The 21099-nt window shown below is 38.1% G+C and overlaps 2 protein-coding genes across 3 annotated transcripts; one reads left to right on the top strand and one right to left on the bottom strand.

The window, feature by feature from the left end:
* On the top strand, nucleotides 1-18446 carry LOC110884567 (transcription termination factor MTEF18, mitochondrial). Of its 2 annotated transcripts, XM_022132284.2 has the most exons (6): nucleotides 1-2201; nucleotides 3860-4002; nucleotides 4143-4280; nucleotides 6168-7135; nucleotides 17517-17680; nucleotides 17836-18446. In XM_022132284.2, the coding sequence occupies exon 1, from the start codon at nucleotides 450-452 to the stop codon at nucleotides 2118-2120; it is 1671 nt and encodes a 556-aa protein (XP_021987976.1). In that variant the 5' UTR covers nucleotides 1-449; the 3' UTR covers nucleotides 2121-2201; nucleotides 3860-4002; nucleotides 4143-4280; nucleotides 6168-7135; nucleotides 17517-17680; nucleotides 17836-18446. The 2 variants fall into 2 exon arrangements, with proteins under 2 accessions (XP_021987976.1, XP_021987975.1); XM_022132283.2 differs by lacking the exon at nucleotides 6168-7135.
* LOC110881138 (L10-interacting MYB domain-containing protein-like) lies at nucleotides 8314-9310 on the bottom strand. Its single transcript, XM_022129497.1, has 2 exons — nucleotides 8951-9310; nucleotides 8314-8874 (listed from the first exon to the last, which is right to left on the bottom strand). The coding sequence occupies exons 1-2, from the start codon at nucleotides 9308-9310 to the stop codon at nucleotides 8314-8316; spliced, it is 921 nt and encodes a 306-aa protein (XP_021985189.1).
* Nucleotides 18447-21099: the final 2653 nt, after the last annotated feature.

Raw genomic sequence — 21099 nt, 5'->3', positions numbered from 1 at the left:
ACAGGCGTGTCCCCGTTCTATTTCAAAACCCTCACCAAACCCCATCGCCACCTCCACCTCCACCTCCTCCGCCGCTAACCGTCATCCATCACCACCGCCGCTCCATCTCGCCGCCACCTCTGCAATCTCTTCATCTTAACCAAACCACAAACAGGTAACATTACACATTACTATTCCACCATTTCTACTCTCTACTATTATCCTATACTTCCCGTATAACCTCATCAACGATTAATATTCAATCTCTTCGTAAAATACATTCAATTAGGTCACCTGTTTATATCGATTATACACTCAAATCAACACGCATCATGCTACTCATCCGTACAATTAGGTTATCAGTTTGTATCAATTTGGCTCAAATATTGTTCTAAAAGTTAGGTTAATCATTAGATATAGAAATAGTCCTGATATTTTGCCCTAATTATACACTCAAATCAACAACCATTATGCTGCTCCGCCGGACGATCCACTCGCTCTATCCTCACGCCACCGTACGCCACGGTTCCTCGGTGGCAAAACCGCTGTCGAAAATACCTCACAAGTACAGAGCTAAAGCTATACAACAAGCACAAGAAGCCCTAACCGACTACCTGCACACTGTCAAAACCGTACCGTACACATTCGCAGAAAACATTAGCAAATACTCTGTTGTGTCTTTATCCACCGTCGTGTCGAAAGTTAAGTTCTCGGCTTCGGATTTTTCGAAATCGTTGCAGAAGTTTCTTAGATATCATCCGGTTAATGAGTTTGAGTTGTTCTTTGAGAGCATTGGGATTGATGTTAACGAGCTTGATTTGGTTTTGCCTACGCGGAAGTTCTTTTTGTCGGAAGATAGGAATGCGTTTGATGTCGCGTGTGCGCTTTACGGGTTTGGGATTCCGTGGAACAAGTTGGGGATATTGTATAAAGAAGAAAAAACAATTTTTGATAAGGATCCGGATGAGTTGGGGGCGATTTGGAAGAGGTATATGGGGTATGGGTTCACTAGTTCGTCGTTGATTGGGGTTTGCTTGGTGTTTCCTTGTGTATTGAACGGGGATAGTGAAGTTGAGAACGTGGTTAGTGATTTGAAACGGGTCGTTATTGATTTTAATTTGGTTGATGACGTGGACGGTGACGTGGATACGTGGATTGATCTTTGTAGAAAGATTAAGCTCTTTTACAATTTGGGTTGCAAGAAAGACGGTTTATCTGACATGATCGGCAGGAGTAAAACTATATTGGTGGAATATTCGGAAGACGTTATATCGGCAAAAGTCGAGTATTTTCGTAAATTTGATGTTACCGTAGATGAGGTCATGTCATTACTTCTTTCGGGATCTAAAATCTTCGATTTGGAGTTAACGACTCAAGTATTTTGCGTCGTAGGACTTTTACGACACTTCGGGATGGATGAAAAATGTCTGCGTATTATTACCGAGAAGTACCCTTACGTGTTCGGTAAAAACCGCTTAGCTAATCTGCCACACGTGATGAGAGCGTTGAATCTTAATCAATGGTTCTTTGATAATCTAAAACACGGTGGTTATCGTTTATTAAAAAGTTACCCTGTTATCAATCCCGATGAAGATTACGATAAAGACTTTGCGGAAAGCTTAGTGAGAATTCAATCATCTCGAGTGCCAGCTCACACTCTAAGTAAGTTACAGTTCTTGCACAGTATCGGGTTCGGAGAAAACGCGTCGACTATTAAAGTGTTAAAACACATGCACGGGACAAGTTGTCAGTTAAGTAACCGTTTCTATTGCTTGGTTCGTAACGGAGTTGAGTTTTCAAAGCTTTGTAAAATAATTAGTTTGTCACCGAAAATTTTAAATCAACAAACTAAAATTCTTGAAAAGAAACTAGAGTTTCTTCGCGACGAAATTGAGTTTTCGTTGGATTATCTTGATGTTTTCCCGGCTTATTTGTGCTTTGATTTGGAGAAAAGAATAAAGCCGAGATGTAGATTTCATACGTGGCTTATGGAGACCGGTTTGTGTGAGAAAGAATATTCCCTTGCTAGTATTATTGCCACTAGTGAAAGAAGCTTTATTGCTCGAATTTATAGGATTCATCCTGCTGCTCCAAAAAAATATCTTGAAATATTTCTGAGCCAAGGTTATGATGGTCTTTGAGAAACTGGTTATTGTGGTGAGTTATGGTTTTGTCAGCACAGAGAGATTGTCATAGTGGCGGATTCAAGTTTTTTGACCAAGGTATGCGCTAGTCTAACTAACAAAAATCTTTAGCATATGCCTACAATAATTTTTTTTATATAGATATTCTAGATGTTGATATTTTATAATATCACATGTACGTTGTTTTTCAACGGACAATACTAACACACCCTTATGGGCCCCACATGCATTTAATTGGTGAGCCACCTGGCGCTTCCAGGCCAAAGGCGTGTTAGTAAAACCCAAGGGGTGTAAAGGAGCCGAGCCGCCCCAGCTAGGCTCGAGCTCGGGCCTACTATTTTGGGATCGATAGCTTAAACGAGCCAACGCTTGGCTCACCAATGTTAAATAGTAGGTATAATATATATATATAAAAAATAATATAAAATTTGTTTAGGCTCGCGAGCCTAAACGAGCTTTGTTTGTAAAGCTCGGGCTCGGTAGCTAAACAAGTCATTTCAGGCTCGGGCTCGTTCGAGCTTTTTAAAGATCCGCTCTAGAGTAGCTCTTGAGCCGCTCTGCTTCCTTTACACCCATAATAATACCCTTTTAAAACATTAGATAATAATGCTTACCCATTTGATTGTAACTAAAATAAAACCAGTTACCTATACCAACGTGTTTCACTGAATAAAGTAACAGAAAATTATGTGTGGAGATCATTTACACTTGTAATACTTTTTTTTTTAATTCGTTTTTAGTGATATTGACTGTTATAATATAACTAACTGGTTTGCTATGTCTAATACGGAATTAATAAGTATGATATTTTTACTGTTGTGGAATGGTAAATATGGTAGTAAGCTTGGTTTTAAAATGCACGCATTATGCCCGTGCGCACATAATGCGTGATGTGCTGATGAGAGTGCATAGCCACAACTGGTGCGTTGCGTTTACGTGATGCGATAATATTATGCCGACTTCGCATTATGCGCTTGTCGCATAATGCGCTCCGGTGCATGCAACATTGTTTGTTATGTTTTTTTTCCAGATTTTATGAAATGGGTTGGTTTTTTCAATAATTATATCTTAGTATGCTTGATTTGGACCATTATGGTTCCTAAAAACTTTTTATGGTTCTAGAAACATTTTAGTATGCTTGATATGAATCATAAAGAACAACTCTTATCTTCCTATTACGCCAATTGTTTTAGTTAAGAGTTAATTACTGTTTTTGTCCCTGTAGTTTGTCAAAAATCGCTATTTCAGTCCATTAGTTTAAAATTTGCGATTTCAGTCCCTGTGGTTTCACTTTCATAACCATTTCAGTCCACCTCGTAACCATTTCAGTCCCTGTACTAACAGAATAAATGGATTGAAATGTTTACGAAAGTGAAACCACAAGGACTGAAATAGTTACGAAAGTAAAACCACAGGGACTGAAATCGCAATTTTTAAACGAATGGACTAAAATAGTGATTTTTGACAAACCACAGGGACGAAAACAGCAATTAACTCTTTAGTTAAAGTATGTTTCTATAACTTGTCATGTATAAATATTTTTTTAGTATTTTTCTATAAAGAGCGCATCGCAAACGTGATGCGCTCGCATCGCTTCACGCATCGGATTTTTGGACCAGACGCATGAGAGCGCATCACGCAATTTAAAACCAACGTAGTAAGAAATTTAGAAGGATGTATATGAAACTTTTGAACTCTTAGAAGTGTATGTATAACATTGTATGGTTTTTTATCAGGGTATCTTGTACATATCTTGCCTTGTATGTCCGATCGAAGGCTTCCATGAATTTGGATTGGAGGAAAGAAAGTCAATCACTTAGGTAGATACCTGTCGGTGACACATAATATATACTCTATGCTTCACGCCTGCACTCAATATGTAAGTACAAGTAAAACCTCTCTGTTTTATGTCCCTCGCTCTCTCTTTTGTGTTTTGAGATTTTTTATTTCTATTAAGCAGATTTATAGTTTGATAATATCACTAAATTTGTTTTCATAACATTCTGCAATTGGTTGTAGGAGTGTACGGAGCTGTTTTGGACAAACGTTGGAATCTTCAAACGGGCATGAAGACTGGCATATTGTGCTTTTTTTGCTCTATGGGGTCCAAGATATGAAGCAGCCATGGCGTCAGCAAATCAACATGTCTAGGATATGGTAAGATATTTCTCACCCTAAACTACTTGATGATGTCACTATTCAGAAAATAAATAGATGTTAAAAAGTATAATAATTTGCTACAAAATGGTTGAGCAGATGCGCCACTCTTTTTTTTCGTAAGGTGATGTGAGTTAACAATTCCACATAGACTGAATCTGCAAAATAGGATGATTAAGCCACTTTAAGAAGAAGAAGCTCACACATAAACCTGAATTCTATTTTTTTCCTTATATCTCCCAAAATGATTATCTGATAATAATATTTTGGTTCCAAATTTTCACTTTCAAAACAAATGTTTAGCCTGTCAAAAACCATAGTATGACTAACTTTAAACCGAGGGGTGACCAAATTGATTAACATTTAAGTACATGATCATTACTTGTTAGCTTTTACGCGGTTCAAGTTTGTATGAAGATAAACACAAACCCTATGAACTTGTTTACACCACAAGAAGAAAAAGAGATAAACTAACTAAACAAGTCAATTCATTGAACTCATTTAAGGAAATTAAGGTATTATGGTTGCAAACAATCTTGGTTTTAAAAAATGTGAGGCACACATAGGCTTTAGGTTCGAGGCGCAAATCGTAAGGCGCATTGCATCTCGTATGAAAGATGCAAGGCATTTATATGAACTTTTCTATATTTATCATCTTTTTCTATAATCATGTACCCAAATTTTAGATATAAATATGGTCTATATTCGATGTCGATTTATTATAGAGTAAAGTACAAAAAACGTCCGTTATATTTATCATCTTTTTCTATAATCATGTACTCCTTTTTGCGAGTTTTTGGGTGTCAATGTTACCCTCACATTCATCCCTACAATAAACACAAAACGGATTTTCGTTCTTTGCCTTGCGTGTTTCTCGGGTACAGTCCCACCCATTATGGTTATCGTTGTTTGGATCCTACATCCGATCGCATCTACATTGCCCGTCATGTGCGTTTTACCGAGCAATACTTTCCTTTATTTCAACCATCTTCCCAACCATCTACACCTCCAACACCGGATCCTTACGTATCTGGCTACCTTTCTCCGCCTATACCTCCTGTCCGTTCCACTTCTACCCCACCTACTACAATCCCTTCCACCCTGCCACCTATTCCACAGGTCCAAACCCAACCTGCACCACCTTCAAACTCATCCCTTACGAACCCAATCTCCACCTTTACGGACCTACAGCAGGCGCACCAAATCGGCAACCCCTGCCTCCTCTTCCGAACAACAGCCTGCTCCTGCTTCCTCTTTTGACCAACCTGCTCCACCTCGTGTCCGTCTTACAAACGTTCGGTCTAACCCTAAACAAACCACTAAATGTAATGCCCAATCCTTTCACACCCATGCCACTGGTTATGTAGTCGAACCCGCCTCTTTTACCATTGCTAATAAAGATCCTAAGTGGCGTCATGCTCATAGTTGTCAATAGCGAGCGTAGCGATCGCTATAGCGCGCTACTTAGCGTATAGGTCTAGGTTCGCTATTAGGGCTGTAGCAATAGATAGCGATAATAGTGACGATTTATTTTTTTAATATAAATAGCAATTAAATATAGCTATAAACAGTGGCGGAGCTAGCTAAAAAATTCAGAGGTATCCCAATTTTTTTGGGGATTAGGGGTATCCTTTGTATAAAAAGATGAAAATTTTACCCTACGTAGATGGAGTTGAAGGGTATTTTTACACTACGAAGACGGAGTTGAGGGGTAGCCTGGGCTACCCCTGGCTACAAAATAGCTGGATTTTCGGTTTTTGTTAAATATACATGTAAAATAGCATGTATACCAGGGTATTTTGATATAATATACATATAAATTTTTTTTTCTAGTGTATCGCTATTTATAAAATAGCCACCAACTATTTATCGCTATTCGCTATGTAGCATGTAGGTACCTTATCGCTATATGTCGCCATTCGCTATTAACAACTATGGTCATGCTATGGCTGAAGAGTACTCAGCCCTAATCAGGAATGGAACTTGGTCCTTAGTTCCTCGTGCTTCCAACGCCAATATTGTTGCTTGCAAATGGGTGTACAAATTAAAACGTGACCAAACTGGAGCCATTAAGCTTACAAAGCGCGTCTTGTTGCCAAGGGATTTCACCAACAGACGTTTAGTCCGGTTGTGAAATCCACCACGATACGGGTCGTTCTTTCACTTGCTGTCACCGGACAAATGGCCACTTAGACAGTTAGATGTGCAAAATGTGTTTCTTCATGGTGATCTCAAAGAAACAGTTTACTAGTTGCAGCAACCACCTGGATTTGTTGATCCACACAAACCGGATCATGTATGCCTTCTTCATAAATCCTTATACGGGATCAAGCAGGCCCCAAGGGCATGGTTTCACCGCCTCTTCACAACTTTAAATGGCCTCGTTTCCAAAGGTCCAAAACTGACCCATCTCTATTTATTTACTCGGCACGGGGCACACTCTAATATATGCTGGTCTATGTCGATGACATTATTCTGACATGGAACAACTTACAGCCATTGATCATGTTGTGCACAGCCTTAGCAAGTCTTTTGCTGTTCAAGATATGGGCCCTCTTTCTTAATTTTTGGTATTGAAATCAGCCCCAAAAGTGCTGACATGCTTTTTTCTCAAAAGAAGTACATTCTGGAACTTCTTGATCGAGCGGGCCTCTCTAATGCCAAACGTGTGCTTTCTCCCATCACTACTACTGCTACCTTGGCTCTTGGTGATAGTCTTTTTGATAATCCGGTTAAATACCGGCAGGTAGTTGGGGCCTATGTAGCACGGGAAGGCGTACAAGACTGGGGTACGGGGACGATACGGGTACGTGGAACGACAAAACTCAAAAATCCAAGATACGGGTACGGAAAAGGTACGACAAAAATAATTATAAAAAAATATATTAAACAAAGTCCAAAATAACAATATATTGATGTATAAAATATATAAAAAATAATGTTATTTTTAATATACATAAAGAAAATAAATGAATATTTAGAAGTTGAAATTTATTTTAATTTTTATGATGCTAAAGTTGAACAAAATAATTCGATGATGTTGTTAAGTTTTGAGTAAATTGCCATTTTAGTCCTTGAGTTTTAGTCCAAATAGTTCTTTTTTCTCCTCTGGTCCCTGACTTTTCCTTTTTCTTGCCATTTTGATCACATTGCCTAACTTAGTCTAAAAATCAGGTTATAATCAGGGGTATTTTTGGCATTAAATTATTATGTGGTTTATAAATTATGTTGTAAACTACCCCTAGTTATCACTACACAACAGTTATGCCAAAAATACCCCTGGTTATAACCAGATTTTTAGACTGAGTTAGGCAATGTGATCAAAATGACAAGAAAATGGAAAAGTCAAGGACCCAGAGGAGAAAAAAATGACAAATATATATATATATATATATATATATATATATATATATATAGGATGGGGATCATTACAGAACACTAACTATTGCGAGAACAAAAAGAACAACTCTAAAACACTAAATTTTGGGATTTAGGTTTCATGTTTTTTAAAATTTTATGTTTCTTACATTCATATGTATATTATATATACATAAAAAACCATATTTTTTTACCTACATGTAGCTTACATACATGTTGGTAATTTAACCTACACATAACCTACATATGTGTAGGTTATACAAAAAGTGAGAATTTTCCATATTTTGTTTTGAATTCTAGTGTAAGAAATAATAAGTCTTACATTTGCAACATTTTCATTTACTTTTTACGTTTTTAGGATTGAAAAAATAGGTGATTCATTGTGTTCTGCGTGTTCTCGCAATATTTTGTGTTCTGCATAGAACCTTCCCCTATATATATATATATATATATATATATATATATATATATATATTTAAAAAAAACAAGTGAAACATAAATAGTCAAAATAATTCAAAATGAAACATAGCTGGTATCGAAAGTTCTTGTAAAAAACATAATGTCATTTATTCAAACAAGCACACATAGAAATGTCTACAAACAAACATCCAAAGAGCAAAGAATAATATCAAATAAATAAAAAGATAACACGACATCACTCGTCTATAAGTGAGTAGAGAAAGCTAATCTTGTCGATGGTAGTTGGCGGGTACATAAAGCTTTCCCTTGCCTCCTTTTTCATCAAGATTCGTAGTGCCTTGTTATAATTTATCGAACTTGACTCAAAACCCGGGAAGTTTGAAACAATATCCATACATTCTGATAGAGTAGGTATTTGAATACTTGGTGTGCTTCGTGAGGATAGTGCTTCAATAACAGTGTCAAGTTTAACTTCAAGTGAGGAAGCTGCTGTATTTTTTCCCCTGCTTGAACGACCATGAGCATTGTTTTGTATTTTCCTCCTCTTGACCAAATTGATTTCTGGAAATAATATTTCCGCATCATCACCTAAATTCCCTTCATCGCTATTTGCCTTCCCTTCTACATCCATAACACCAATATCGTCTTGAACATCACTTTGACTAATTTCATTTTGCAATTGATGAGGGGTTTTAGTCTTATCCCCGGTGGCAACACAATCTCGAAACAATGGCTCGTAAAACATTTGATACATCTCCAAATTTTTGTCCTTGAATTTTGCAAGTTCTGGATCTGCCTTTAAATTGAAGTAAACAAAAGTAAGTACCTAAACTACGAAAAGATTGTGAAGAATCTACTTGATCAAACATTACCTGTACTTTTTCATCCCACCACTCACTCGTTGCGTTTATCATCTTTTTCACAGGATCCCATCCAAGCCCAGATTCAATTCTCATCAAACGATCGTATAACTTCCAATCCCTCTTCATTGAATCCCAATGGGTTTTAAGTTGCAGTTTGTTGTAATCTTTTCCTGTTCGAATTTTTAGATTATTTCCTTGGTTTGTCCACCCAACCTTATTGAAGTGGCTCCCAGGTCTATTACCATTTTTTACTTCCTCGAGACACAACTCAACAAATATCATATGGGTACTAGAATCCCAAACAGTTTTTCGAGCACTAGCCTTGGTAGATGAAAGCTTACTTGTGGCATTTTCATGGTTCAAATCCATTCCCTGCTAGATGAAATCTGGCCTGCAAGTATTTTGAAGATTTGTATTTGTGTTTGTCCAAATATTTCTTATTCATAAAACATGCTTGATTTGCTTACAATTTGAAAATACTTGGTTCAAGTTCAAATAGACTTTTATGAATATGAAATATTTGGACAAACACAAATACAAATCTTCAAAATACCTGCAGGCCAGATTTCATCTAACACGGAATGGATTTGAACCATGAAAATGCCATAATTAAGCTTTCATCTACGAAGACTAGGGCTCGAAAAACAGTTTGGGATTTTAGTACCCATATGATATTGTTGGGTTGTGTCTCGAGGAAGGAAAAATGGTAATAGACCTGGGAGCCACTTCAACAAGGTTGGGTGGACGAACCTAGGAAATAATCTAAAAATTCGAATAGGAAAAGATTACACCAAACTGCAACTTAAAAACCATTGGGATTCAATGAAGAGGGATTGGAAGTTATACGACCGTTTGATGAGAATTGAATCTGGGCTTGGATGGGATCCTGTGAAAAAGACAATAAACGCAACGAGTGAGTGGCGTGATGAAAAAAATACAAGTAATGTTTGATCAAGTAGTTTCTTCAAAATCTTATCGTAGTTTAGGTACTAACTTTTGTTTACTTCAATTTAAAGGCGGATCCAGAACTTGCAAAATTCAAGGACAAAAATTTGGAGATGTATCGAATGTTTTACGAGCCATTGTTTCGAGACTGTGTTGCCACCGGGGATAAGACTAAAACCCCTCATCAATTGCAAAATGAAATTAGTCAAAGTGATGTTCAAGACGATATTAGTGTTATGGATGTAGAAGGGAAGACAAATAGCGATGAAGGGAATTTAGGTGATATGCGGAAATATTATTTCCAGAAAGCAATTTGGTCAAGAGGAGGAAAATACAAAACAATGCTCATGGTCGTTCAAGCAGGGGAAAAAGTACACTAGCTTCCTCACTTGAAGTTAAACTTGACACAGTTATTGAAGCACTATCCTCACAAAGCACACCAAGTATTCAAATACCTACTCTATCAGAATGTATGGATATTGTTTCAAACTTCCCGGGTTTTGAGCCAAGTTCAATAAATTATAACAAGGTACTACGAATCTTGATGAAAAAGGAGGTAAGGGAAAGCTTTATGTACCCGCCAACTACCATCGACAAGATTAGCTTTCCCTACTCACTTATTATAGACGAGTGATGTGGTGTTATCTTTTTATTTATTTGATATTAATCTTTGCTCTTTGGATGTTCATTTGTAGACATTTCTATGTGTGCCTTGTTTGAATAAATGACATTGTGTTTTTTACTAGAACTTTCGATACTATGTTTCATTTTGAATTATTTTGACTATTTATGTTTCACTTATTTATTTTTTTAAAATATATATATTTGCCAAACACTCAAATAGTTGATTATCTGATTATTGTGATATCAAACACCATAATCAAAACCAAACACCATCTTTCTGCAGCACGTTTTGTTACAGCTAATTATCTGATTCTGATTATTCAAACGCATAATCTATTTTCAAAACTCAACCCCAAACACCCTCTTTGAGGCTATTGTGGAATCCCTTTTTCCTACAGTAAGGGGTGACCTGCTTTTGGATTATCACGTTTTGATATCTATAAAACGTAAAAAAATCAGTTTTTATTAATTTTTTACCAAACACTCAAAATAGATTTTTTGCGATTTCAAAACAAAATAATAAAAAAATCAGGTTGAAAAAGCAATCCCAAACGCACCCTTAATATTTGAATTTGAAGGAATTTAGAACAGTTGGTACCTGTATCACCATAATCAACCCTAGACAAACCTCCTCTTTATTTCTACACCACCTTCGATTTACAACAATCAACACTCTTTTTATGACTACAGTTTAAATCTATGCACTCCTTTCAGTGCAAGTGCATGTGGGTCACATGCCCCCATGGATCCTCGGTTTTCAATCACCCAGATTGAAAATGAGTTTGGTTCATTGGGATCACAACATTTCCTCAAATGGTGGGGATACCTCAAACAGTAACAATGGCGATGTAAACGCGGAGTCTTAGCCGATAATAATGTCTTCATTATTATTGGAATAGATTTGTGATAATTATTAGTTTATTGTATTGTATATCCTTTCCTTAGTCATGTATATCTCTTCCTATTTTTCTGATGTAATGGTGCCTATTTAAGGGTCAAGTTATTCTACAAAGTCTTCTAATTGTAAGAAGTGTAAGAATGATTTATAGAGTGACAAGTGTCTAATAACCTAAAACTAAACCCACTACATCACCACCAAAAACCTAAACACCCACCCCCCCCCCCCCCCCCCCCCCCCCCCCGGGCAAAAAAAAAAAAAAAAAAACCTCACAAAAAAACCCCCAAAAAAACCTAAACCCCCCTTCCCACTCCCACCCCCCAAAAACCTAAAAAAAACCCAAACACCCCCCCCCACCCCCCAAAAACCTAAAAAAAAACTAAACACCCACCCCCCACCCCCTCGGTAAATTTTTTTTTTTTTTTTTTTTTTAGGGTGGGTGATGTGTGTGTGTGTGTGTGGGGGGGTTAGGTTTTTGGTGGTGGTAGATGTTTAAGGTTTTTTTTTTTTTTTTTTTTTTTTTTTTTTTTTTTTTGTAGTGGGTTTTTTTAGGTTATTGGACACTTGTCACTCTATAAATCCTTCTTACACTTCTTACAATTAGGATCCTTTGTATTTGATCCTAATCCCCTATTTAAAGGGCCTTGTTTATTCAATGAAATAACAGAAAATTATTTGACCATAAACTCTTTTTATGGTATCAGAGCTACGATTCTGATTTTCTTCTCAAACCCTAAAACCCTAGCCGGCGATTCTCTTTTTTTCCGATCGCTGCCATGCCTAAATCTGATCAAGGAGAGCCATCCCAGAAACCCGCAGCCACCCTCCATTCGGCGTATTCTGTGACCAATATCCAGACCAAAGTACGCACTCTTGATGGCACCAAAGTTACGTATTCTGCCTGGATTAAACTATTCAAGCTGCATGCAGTGGCTTATAAAGTCCTCAGCCACATCGATGACACCAAACCGCCTCCTGGAAAGAAATTGATGCTCTTGTGTTGCAGTGGATTTATAGCACCATCTCAGATGATATACTAGGTCGCGTCTTGGATACCGAGACGACAGCCCGCGCCGCTTGGGTCAAGATTGAGAAAATTTTTTTGAGCAACAAGAAGCACGAGCGGCTGCCCTGGAAACCAAATTCGTTAACCTCACTTTATCAGCATGTTCGTCTTTAGACGATTATTGCTTACAACTGAAAGATCTCGCTAATCAACTTGGGATGTTGATCAGCCCGTGACCGAGTCTCGACTCGTCTTACAACTCGTCCGTGGCCTACCCGCAGAATTTGACACAACCGCTTCTCTTATCAATGCCCAGGACGCTGACTGGGATTTAGCTCGAAGCATGCTGCAGGATGAACTGATTCGCCAAGCTGCCCGCCAAAGCCCCCCATCGGTTCTCGTAACCCCTCAGGCACCAACCTCACAACAGCCATCCTCCAATCCACAGCCACCGTCTCAGCCTTCCAACAACCCTAACCCGTCACCCACAGGCTACACACGAGGTCGGGGACGGGGTCGCGGGCAAGGTTACCGAGGTCGCGGTGGTCGCGGACGTGGGGGTGGCCGTTTTCAGCAGCAAACAAACAGCCCCTGGTCTTTTCAGTCAGCCGGATACCCACAATGGGCATGGTGGAACACACCTCCATGCCCGTATCCAACTCAACCTGCGTGGAATTCTTCTGGTTAGCAGGGACAGCCGCCCGCTCCACAGGCAAACTTCATGTACCAACAGCCTGCCTGATCCGAATCAGCCCCATACCGCAGCACATTCAGGCCACCAGCAGCCCGGGCACAATGCCTTGTGCCCGTCGGATCTCCAAGCTGCTTTTACTGCTATGCATCTGAATCAAACAGACCCCACAAAGTTCATGGATACAGGCGCTGAACGACACGTTACTCAAGACCAGGGTATGATTCAACAACCTTTATCTTCTTCTGTTAGTAGTAAAATTTTGGTAGGCAACAGTCAATGTTTACCAATATATGGATCCGGGACAGGTTTTCATACTGTTTTCGACCGTACATACATCCTACCCGATATCCTTTACAGCCCCAAAATTATTAAAAACCTTATCTCTGTTAGACGTTTTACTCGTGATAATAATTTGTCTGTTGAATTTGACCCATTTGGTTTTTCTTTGAAGGACTTAACAACTGGACGGATTCTGTCACGCCACAGTAGCACCGGGGATCTCTACCCTTTCACCGCCCCTCAGCTTCCGCCCTCTGCTTGTTTCATCACCTCTACTTCTTTACCTTTGCACGAGCGTTTCGGCCACCCTGGTGCTCAAGTTTTGGATATTCTTAGTCGTAATTTTAATTTTTCATGTAATAAAACCAAGTCTTTTTGTCATTCTTGTCAATTATCTAATAGTAAAAGACTTCCTTTTTATGCTTCAAATTCTTTTACCTTTTCGCTTTTTGATATCATCCATTGTGACTTATGGACATCACCAATTACAAGTAAAAGTGGCTATAAATACTATATGGTACTCATTGATAACTTCTCACACTTTCAATGGGCTTATCCTTTAAAATATAAATCCGAAACTTTACCAACCTTCATTAAATTCCATCGCCTAATAGCTACCCAATTTAACCGGAACATAAAAACATTCCAATGTGATCTCGGGGGTGAATTCGATAATAATGCTTTTAAAACCTTTGCTAACCAACATGGTTTGCTGTTCCGATTCTCATGCCCTCAAACCTCGTCCCAAAACGGCTGAGCAAAGCGTGTGATTCGTCGCCTAAACGACATCATCCGCTCCTTACTCATTCATGCCAACTTACCATCGATGTTCTGGGTCGAATCACTTCACACAGCCACCTATTTACACAACATTTTACCGACAAAACGTCTAAACTTTTATACCCCCACATTTGCTTTGTACCTGCGTCATCCCACCTATGACCATTTAAGAGTTTTTGGTTGTGCATGCTACCCGAATACATCTGCAACGCAGCCACACAAACTCCATCATCGTTCGATTCGTTGCATATTCCTCGGCTATCCTCCGGATTTTCGAGGCTACAGGTGCTTTGACCCCACAACTGGTAGAGTTCATATTTCTCGTCACGTCACTTTTGACGAGAACACCTTTCCATACACAATCCCATCCTCTACCAGCTCCTATAACTTCTTAGATGATACCATCCCTCAACCTTTTGTTTTCGTCATCCCTCTCCTCAGCCTTCGGTCCCAACCACAACAGTCGCCACTACTCCCCACCCAAGTACCATCCCTTTTCCCATTACATACTCTCGTCGCGCCAAAACAGCTCAGCAGCCCACTGCCAATACTCAGCCTTCGGTTCCTGTCCCATCATCCGCACCCACTGCAGCCCCGAACCCCCCAACTAACACCCACCCCATGGTCACCCGCTCAAAAGCCAACACACATCCGCCCACCACTTCCCAAACCCTTCTTTCCACATCCATCTCACCTGTTCCAACAACCTATGCCAAAGCCTTCTCGGATCCTAATTGGTTACATGCGATGCAAACCGAATTTTCTGCTTTACAGGTGAATGATACTTGGGAGTTGGTTCCAAGACCGGTCGATAGACCGATAATTCGATGCATGTGGTTATTTCGACATAAGTTTAAGTCTGATGGTTCACTAGAACGGTACAAAGCTAGGCTGGTTGTTAACGGAAAATCTCAAACATTGGGGGTCGATTGTGAAGACACTTTTAGTCCGGTTGTTAAACCGGCTACTATTCGTACGGTTCTGTCCTTAGCAGTCTCTCGGTCTTGGCCTATACATCAATTAGATGTTAAATATGCCTTTTTACATGGGCATTTAAATGAGGTTGTCTTTATGCATCAACCTCCCGGCTTCGTGGATAAACGTCATCCGGAATTTGTTTGCCGTCTTAAAAAATCTCTATACGGGCTTAAACAAGCTCCCAGGGCGTGGTATACAAGGTTTGCAAACTTTATTATATCAAGGGGATTCAAGAGCAGTGTATGTGACAATTCTCTTTTCATATATCAGTCCAGTCCGGGACTGACATGGCTTACTTGTTGCTGTATGTGGATGATATTGTTCTTACAGCCTCATCTTCAGTTCTACTTCGGCAGATTATAGACATGCTTTCTAAAGAGTTTTCCATGACCGACTTGGGTACTCTGCATCACTTTCTGGGCATCACGGCCACTCGCAGTAAGACGGGTCTCTTCTTATCTCAGGCCCAATACACCAAGGACATCATTGCTTGTGCCGCCATGACGACCTGTAAACCATGTGTCACTCCAGTCGATTTGGCAGCCAAACTAAGTGCTACTGATGGGGCTCCCTTTCATGATCCCACACTTTACAGAAGCTTGGCTGGAGCATTGCAGTACCTCACGTTCACGCGTCCTGACATTTCCTATGCGGTTCAAAAGATTTGTCTCTTCATGCATGATCCACGAGAACCGCACTTTACTTTCTTAAAGCGTATCATTCGGTATTTACAGGGCACCACAGATTAAGGTCTTCCTATCCACCCTTCAACTAATACTTCTTTAGTTGCCTACTCTGATGCCGATTGGGGAGGCTGCCCGGATTCTCGCCGGTCGACCAGTGGTTATTGCGTATTCCTTGGTGATAACTTAATCTCCTGGTCCTCTAAGGGACAACCAACCATTTCAATATCTAGTGCTGAGGTCGAATACAGGGGTGTTGCAAATGCTGTTGCCGAGGCCACTTGGATTCGAAATCTTCTTCTTGAGTTACATATCCCATTACAACAGGCGTCTATTGTGTATTGTGATAACGTTTCAGCCGTTTACCTTTCAGATAATCCGGTACAACATCAGCGTACTAAGCACATCGAAGTTGATATTCACTTTGTGAGGGAGAAGGTTCGCGTAGGTCATATTCGAGTGCTTCATGTTCCATCATCATTACAGTACGTAGACATTTTTACCAAGGGGATTTCGTTTCAGTCTTTTCGGTCCAGTTTGAACGTCTGTCCGACGCCCGTTCAAACTGCGGGGGTGTCTTAGCCGATAATAATGTCTCCATTATTATTGGAATAGATTTGTGATAATTATTAGTTTATTGAATTGTATATCCTTTCCTTAGTCATGTATATCTCTTCCTATTTTTCTGATGTAATGGTGCCTATTTAAAGGGCCTTGTTTATTCAATGAAATCACAGAAAATTATTTGACCATAAACTCTTTTACGGAGGAGGTAAGGGAAAGATTGAGAAATTGTTTTCCATTGAGCTACAACAATTCCTCGTGGGTGTTCCCATTTTAACTTCTGATTTCCAGCTTTCGCAAGCCCAAATTAATAATGAGTTTGGATTGTCGGGTTTACAGAGTCAACCTTAACTTTCCTTCCAGTCTAGCACATCCAACTCCGTTTCAATAATGGGGGAATTCTAACGGCAGTGATGGAGGAGATTTGACAGAACTTGAGGACTGGTCTGAATGACCTCAACGATGATCAAAACCGGTGGGGATACCTGTATATGGTTATAAGATTATTATAACTACAACGGTTATACAAAATGAGAATGAATGGAAGTTAAAAGATGTATTTAGTAACAACTGATGAATGAAATTAAAAGATGTATCGCGAAAGAAAAATCAGATCGTAAATCAAAGCGAGAAAATGTATAAGACTTGTGTCAAGGATTGAATTGTTCTGAATATCTTCAGGCTGACTTGTTAGACGTGTACTGTATATCGTTACTCGTCAATAAGTTTTTGATGTCGAAACCCTTTTACCATCGTGCATGTTCTTTATATAGTACGTATTCTAACATCGTAAATCCTATCAGTTAGTCATGTTTGTAAACAAAAGAGTTAATTACTGTTTTCGTCCCTGTGGTTTGTCAAAAATCACTATTTCAGTCCATTAGTTTAAAAATTGCGATTTCAGTCCCTGAGGTTTCACCTTCGTAACCTTTTCAGTCCCTGTGGTTTTACGAGGTGGACTGAAATGGTTACGAAAGTGAAACCACAGGGACTGAAATCGCAATTTTTAAACTAATGGACTGAAATAGTGATTTTTGACAAACCACAGGGACGAAAACAGTAATCAACTCTAAACAAAAATTATACATGTTAAATGACAATTTTTTTTTGTTTAATGACTATAGATTGAAACGAGGCGAACGGTACAGCGGGCTGGTGAAAACACACTTATTTGTGTCAAAAATCGGGTTTTTTTTGCATTCGATCATGAGGACTCTTCGGTTCTTGATGTCCAACAAGCACCTATTAGCTGTTTTAATGGCTTTTTACTCATGTTTTCTGAGCTCAGGTACAATTTTTTGTAACAATAAAATATAGATTTAGTGTATTTATTACAAATGAATGTCTGGCTTAGTGTATTTATTACATAATGAATGTCTGGATTGTGATTTTCATTAGTAATATAAAGTTTGTTGGTTGATTATGGCTTTGTGGTTTTTGCAGCAATGCAATGAAAATGGGCACCCTTTCCAAATCAGGTTGATATTATTCGAATCCGCTTACAATGGTGGTGTATACTGGTAGGGTCTGATTGTAGGAGTTTTTTTTCTTGAATTTGAATATAAATGTAATAAGTTTATGAGTAAATTGCCAAAATCGTCCCTGAGGTTTGGGCATCTTTGCCATTTTCATCCAAAACAACATTTTTGAACCATATAGTCCACATTTGGGATTTTTTGGCATTTTCATCCAAACGGCCGACTTTTTTTTTTTTTTTTGGCAAAATCATCCTTGAGATTTGTGATTTTTTGCCATTTTCATCCAAATGTTTGATAGAAAAAATAAAGCAAATTAGACGTTTGGATGAAAATGACAAAAAATCCCAAAAGTGAAGAACTATATTGTACAAAAAAGTTGTTTTGGATGAAAATGACAAATGTACCCAAACCTTAGGGACACTTTTGGCAATTTACTCTAAATATATAATGCAAAATTTTAATATTATGATTTTTGTAGTAGATTTTTTTTTGGTAATTCTGACTTTAGGCTGGTTTTTAAGGAAAATTCATATGTCAAAATTGATGAATGCGTATCTGATATTGTATAGTTGAATATGATGAAATTTAGAGAAAAACTAGAAAAGTGCCCCGCGCGCGTTGCACTGCAAGCAAAGAAATTGACCACACGTCAACGTGTAATCGATCAGATTTACAAAATCTCATTATAATTAACCTCCGGATCATACTTTGTAGTAGGTAGTAACTATAACTACAATGTTATATGTATATTAATAATTGTGTACACTAATAAACACATGTTGACAACAAATAATCCAATAACTGTTTCTCTGACAAGCAACTAAAGTCCCAAAAACCGGTAGGAATTCAGTCAAAATATCGATGAACGCGTTATAGCAACTGTTTAAACTAAAATTCAAGCACATGTTATTTAACCCAAAACCGTGGAGTATTTCAGAGCCCTAAAGTGTTTAAAACCACCCATCAACCTGCAAACGCTTATATCTTCTGTCATGAATATTTATATTAGTTAATCGATCGATTTATAAGGAAAGAACACAAATTTGAACACGAAGCTTAATTTTTGGAAAAAAAGATGTTTTGTTGTTCTGCCTATTTTTTTTGGTTTTCTAGTTTGATTCCAAGTATGTATCTCTCCACCGCCTATTATGATTGGCAATTCATCCGGGATAGTGGCAGTCGGCTGTTGCACAACCTTCATATGAAATAAAATATATCTATAGGTGTATAAATTTGAAATTAGAAATGCAAAATTAAAAATATAAGAGCAAGTGGGGATAATGAATATTTTTGTCTCATGTCCATCCATAGTATCTTCCTTATACTCTCAGTCATGTGTTGTACCTCACTATTCATAGAATAATTTTTATATATGTTTCATCTTTAAAAACACACTTATTCGCAAGGAGGAAAAGCATGAATATTACCTGTACCGACCTGCAAAAGCAACAGAGAACCCAAACGAAACTGAACTTGCAACACCAAAAACAAAGCATCTTCAAGATATGAAAGAGACAAATGTTGTATGTGTTCCAAAATTTGGAATTCAACTTATACACGCGTTGTACTAGTCCAGTATAATTACCAGTCATGTACAACCATTTTTCACAGCCATTTACAACTGTATTTCTCAGCTATATATGACTGAATAACATGCCCTGAACAACCTTAAATACAAACTTTAATTCAACAAATTCAAGATGAAAAATGTTACTATAAATGCATGAAGTTGCAATTACAAAGTTCACTTTTTATTAGCTAATAGATTAGTATCTTTCTAGAACAGCATAATCATCCTTCAATAACCATTATCCAAATAATTTAAGATGCATGCCTCATAAAACCAAAGGTTCGTACTTACCTCGATCCTTTAGTGCGAGTATGATGTTCTTTTCCTTCCTTTGGTTGAAGTTCTACAAAAGTCAATGTGTTTTTAATATTCCGTTCACCCAAATGTCTAGTTTAGTACCTTACAAACATTGTTCCGACCTATTGACACGTTTAAATTTATCATTCTAACAATTATGTAATTGCTTATTTTATTATATTTTCTGACTTCTCACATAGAAATTCAGACCATTTAACAATACTTTTCAATTTCAATTATTAATTCATAATAGTCAACAAGTGGCACTCTTGAAATTCAAATTCAAATTCGGAACATTGGCACACATGGTAATCCGGACCCAATTAATTCTACTACATATATATATTCTGATTACAGGTTATTAAGCTCGGACATTAATATATTGGCATATGACCGGACCATATCATGTTCATTAAACCCGGGCCCCTTGTACTTATTAAATTCGGACATGTTAAAAAAATATTCAGAACACGCACTTAAATATAACAAAGCCGGACACCCCCTTTTATTTGTAAACTCTGATCCTCCACATTTTAATAAGTTCGGACACAAGGGAAAAGAAATCCTGACTCCCTTTTTGATTTATAACGCCGGACATGCCAAATTAATTTGGACCACCTACATGGCCACAAATCCGGACCCAAAAGTTTAACATAAACCTTGACACTTTAATATATTCGGACCATATGTTCTGACCAAGCCACTGCTGTAAACTCGGCACAAGATAAAGTCGGACTTTGTGACTTCACAAAGTCTGACTAGTTTCATACGCACAGAACAAACATAGAATAAGCAAATCCTTCAATGTAACAGTTACAATTTGCAGTTCTACGATCAAAACCCTAATCTAGCATATGGATAAAGCAACAATTTAACAATTCTCGCATGTCAATTGTATCCTAATATCAGCAAACAATTACACAATGATTCACAAACCATTGCACAATCAATCAAGATGATTAACTAAACACAGAACCATTGTTTGGAGGACTAGGGTTTGCATGAAATCAAAAGAGCAGAGATAACAACGCATAATCATAAAGCAATACCTTAGGTTGATTCTAGATAGATTGAGAGATCAAGATTGATGTGTGTGAAAATTGTGTAGCTAGGATTGATTAGAGATGATGATTATAGAAATGATGATTTACAAACTGCCGTAGAATGATTTGTGAGGGAGGTTTAGGGTTATGCAGGAGTTATATTAAAGTTTCACTATTGACCCTAAACACCCCTAACTACGTCATTATTACACAAGGCCCACAACATCTTACAGTTAGAACACATAATCCACGTATTTATCATGCAACACTTAAGTTCGTATAAACCATCCATTTATAATTATTATTCGTGTTATTCGCC

The sequence above is a fragment of the Helianthus annuus genome, chromosome 4 (assembly GCF_002127325.2).
Source record: "Helianthus annuus cultivar XRQ/B chromosome 4, HanXRQr2.0-SUNRISE, whole genome shotgun sequence".
NCBI classification, from domain to species: domain Eukaryota; kingdom Viridiplantae; phylum Streptophyta; class Magnoliopsida; order Asterales; family Asteraceae; genus Helianthus; species Helianthus annuus.
This window is presented reverse-complemented; position numbering and strand designations above follow the sequence as displayed.

Coding starts and splice junctions, on each gene's coding strand:
- LOC110884567 (XM_022132283.2), top strand. CDS start 450: ATGCTGCTCCGCCGGACGATCCACTCGCTCTATCCTCACGCCACCGTA.
- LOC110881138 (XM_022129497.1), bottom strand. CDS start 9,310: ATGGATTTGAACCATGAAAATGCCACAAGTAAGCTTTCATCTACCAAG. Junction 8,875..8,950: donor GGTGGGATGAAAAAGTACAG/GTAATGTTTGAT, acceptor TTCAATTTAAAG/GCAGATCCAGAACTTGCAAA.